This window comes from Nanorana parkeri, unplaced genomic scaffold (genome assembly GCF_000935625.1).
Source record: "Nanorana parkeri isolate BGI_ZX_2015 unplaced genomic scaffold, ASM93562v1 scaffold810, whole genome shotgun sequence".
Classification (NCBI taxonomy): domain Eukaryota; kingdom Metazoa; phylum Chordata; class Amphibia; order Anura; family Dicroglossidae; genus Nanorana; species Nanorana parkeri.
The window spans coordinates 372,731-376,002 of record NW_017307078.1 but is presented as its reverse complement, the minus strand read 5'-3'; the positions used below and the strand labels follow the sequence as shown (position 1 = coordinate 376,002).

The following is a 3,272-nucleotide window of genomic DNA, read 5'->3' as shown; positions in this document are numbered from 1 at the left end:
CCCCCCCCCCCTACGATATGAAAGTATCAGCAAACTACAGACGCAAATACACGTGCAGCTGTAAGTTACCTTTCTCTGGTCGACATCTTGCCAGTTGATACAAGAAAAGAAGCGATGATCTTTCACCTCTTGGGCATCATTGGGTCCACCTCCAAGCCTGCAATGCCCAATATAAATAATGAATAACCTTGCAATGGGAACTTGGTTATTCCATCTATAAACAGTAGATTCTGTTTCACTAGTCACACTGACCCAATGTAATAAATTGCAGAATGCATTACCCATCTCACCAAAACCCAGCCACTCCCAATTGACTTCTTGACAGTTACGGTAGCTTTGGCTGAGGTGGGTGGTGTGTGTGTGTGCCACCAACAGGTGGGCTTAAATTGGTGTACCGTGCAGGGTAATGTAAAAGTAAATTTATAACGATATGACAAGTTATAAAGTGAAATATACCCCAAAATCAAATTAAACTGAAATGCTTTACCTGGAAAAAATACTGTTCCTGGCTTTGTTCATATATCCAAAAAACTAGGCCTTGGTCACATGATCTCTAATGAACAGGAGGATCAAAATCTCAATTCTGACCCTCCTGCTCATCATCATAGATTGCAAGCCAAATGTCTAGGCTTTTAGGTGAGCATGACTAGAAGGAACATTTTCCCCCAGCAGAGGTAAGCATTTTATCTACAAGAACGTTATGTATCCATTGCCGTGAGACTGATAACATAAATGGCAATAATTGAATATCGATTAACGTTAAAATGCCATGATCTGTAGAAAACTTGATCTGTGTTTTCATTAATTTTAACGGTTATGGAATTGCTTGATAATGAACAATCGCCTTTTGAAACTACCACAAGTGTCACATCATCATCTGTACAAAAAATATTCAATGTACCAATAATGGTAAGGCCCGTCACTTTGGAGTTGAACTTTGATGCTTTATCTGTTATTCAATACTGATAAGTAAAGAGAACAATAATGAACTCCTCTTTGGAGAGTATGCTGTCATAAAATAAAAAGGTGCTTTAACAAAGTATTAGTTTAAGGGGGTGTATATTTATGCAGCCACGTTATTGCAAGTTTTACGTTTTTATTTTTTAGCCCCCTCTAAAGATTTCAGATTGTTTTCATTAAATTATACAGATCATAGGTCACAATAAAAAAGGTGGAAAAAAAATCTGAAGTGATTTATCTTGGTCTGATCTTTTTACATTTAAAAAACCCGCCATTTTTACAGGGGTGTGTAGACTTTTTATATCCAGTGTAGATGTGACATGAAAGTTTCTTTTGCTCCTGTTTTAACTATGTAGACATGTAACAGACACATTTTGTCAGATGTCACAACGCATATAAGCATCCTCACTGCCATATATGAATCTTTACCTTTGTTTTGGATCCTTTTTAAGTAGGCCACTTAACAGAGACTTGGCTTCAGGACTGAGTGTTCGTGGAAAGCGGATTTCTTCCATGAGAATAAGTTCAAACAGCCTCTCATGGTCCTGATTGTAGAAGGGTAACCGGCCACACATCATCTCATACATGACTACTCCCAGGCCCCACCAATCGACTGCCCGACCATAGTCATTGTCCTCCAGCACCTAAGACGTGAACGTAGTTTTATTTAAGGTCAAATCCAACCCAACAGGTAAATGCACAACTGAATAAGTATATATAGAAAATGTTTTGTCAAAAGCTGTAAAACAATGCACATATTTCCCTGCTGTGCACTAAGGATGTCCGCAACACTTTCAGACAATCAATGCCATCTCCTAGTTGGCCTGCTAAATACTGGGGACGCCCAAACCTCCTGTAAGTGCGCCCAAGAACCTTGGTGGTGGGAGTAGTGTAAGGTGCAGTGTTGATAGTGTGGGCTGGCCTGCATACACCATCCTATAGAGGTTGGTAATCAGGCAATGTGGAGAGGGTGGGGGTTATTGGTATGCAGGTGCGGGAACCATGCAGGAGGTTGGAGGGGGGGGGGGACGGACGGACTTGCCGCCATATATAAGAACAACAACCCATGTATAAACAGTTACCTCTGGGGCCAGATACTCTGGGGTTCCACAAAACGTTCTCATGGTAGCGCCGTCTGTGATGCCCTCTTTACAAAGTCCGAAATCCGTAATCTTTACATGCCCATCTTTATCCAGCATAAGGTTCTCCAACTTTAGGGAAGAAGAGAGGAAAAAAGCAGGTATGCCATCACACTAATGTTTGAAAACTGAAAAGATGATCGCTGCAAGCACAATGAACTCAGTATTCATGTCCTAGAATCTAAGGCTGTAGATGTATTCATTTGGTTTTATCCGGCTTTTCCCCAAATTTCCACTTAATGATCCTGCTAAAAAAAAAAACACATGTTGGGTCCTAGGGTGATAACGCTCACTCACTGTACTGTATTTATGGAGGAGCAGTGTTGTCAGCCTAGGATAGTTATTATGCAAGGAATACAGTACACAAGGCTCCAAAAGACCGTTAGATAGGATGGTTTGCACTCATGTAAAAATAAGTAGTCTCCCTTGAACTTTGTGGTAGAAACAGCTAACCAGCACTCATCTCCCACCCTGATCAGCTATATGAAGGGAATAAAAAAGCAGATCACAAGCAACTGGATTGCTCGGGCTTTTAAAGGAGAACTATGGGGTTCTATCTTTTTTTTTATTAATGCATTCCTTAGGCTAAATAAGTAAATAATGTAATTTACTCTAATTAGCCGAAATGCACAGTAAGGCTGTAAAACCTTATTTAAGGCGGTGGGCGGGGCTAAGCGCCGCAATGAGAAGACATCCCGATGTATCTGACGGGATCCTCCCCACTGATGACTGACAGTGATTCTTGAGAGCTGCTGCGCGTCCACGAATATATGGACATGCGCAGCAGCTCTCTCCTTACCTGCACGTCCCCGTGTGCCAGCTCCTTCCCCCCCCTCCTGACACTGACATACTAAAATGATCGTGGATCGCTGATGACAGAGGAAGGAGCTCTCTCTCTCTCTCTTCAGCATTTACTACAAATGGGAAAGCCCATATATGGTAAATGATGTCACTGGAGATCCCTGCTGATCGGATCCGATCGCTGATGAGAGGGGAAGGAGCTCTCTCTCTCTCTCTCTTCAGCATTTACTACAAATGGGAAAGTCCATATATGGTAAATTATGTCACTCGAGATCCCTGCTGATGGGATCCGATCAGCAGGGATCTCCAGTGACATAATTTATCATATATGGACTTTCCCATTTGTAGTAAATGCTGAAGAGAGAGAGAGAG

At 41.7% G+C, this 3,272-nt stretch overlaps 1 protein-coding gene across 1 annotated transcript in view; it reads right to left on the bottom strand.

The window, feature by feature from the left end:
* AKT2 (AKT serine/threonine kinase 2) overlaps positions 1-3,272 on the bottom strand; it is a 41,241-nt gene that overhangs the window by 2,348 nt on the left and 35,621 nt on the right. Inside the window, exons 10-12 of the mRNA XM_018565075.1 lie at positions 2,043-2,171; positions 1,390-1,604; positions 70-157 (exon numbers count right to left, since the gene is read on the bottom strand). Of these exons, the coding sequence (XP_018420577.1) occupies positions 70-157; positions 1,390-1,604; positions 2,043-2,171 (432 nt within the window). The remainder of the gene's footprint in view (positions 1-69; positions 158-1,389; positions 1,605-2,042; positions 2,172-3,272) is intronic.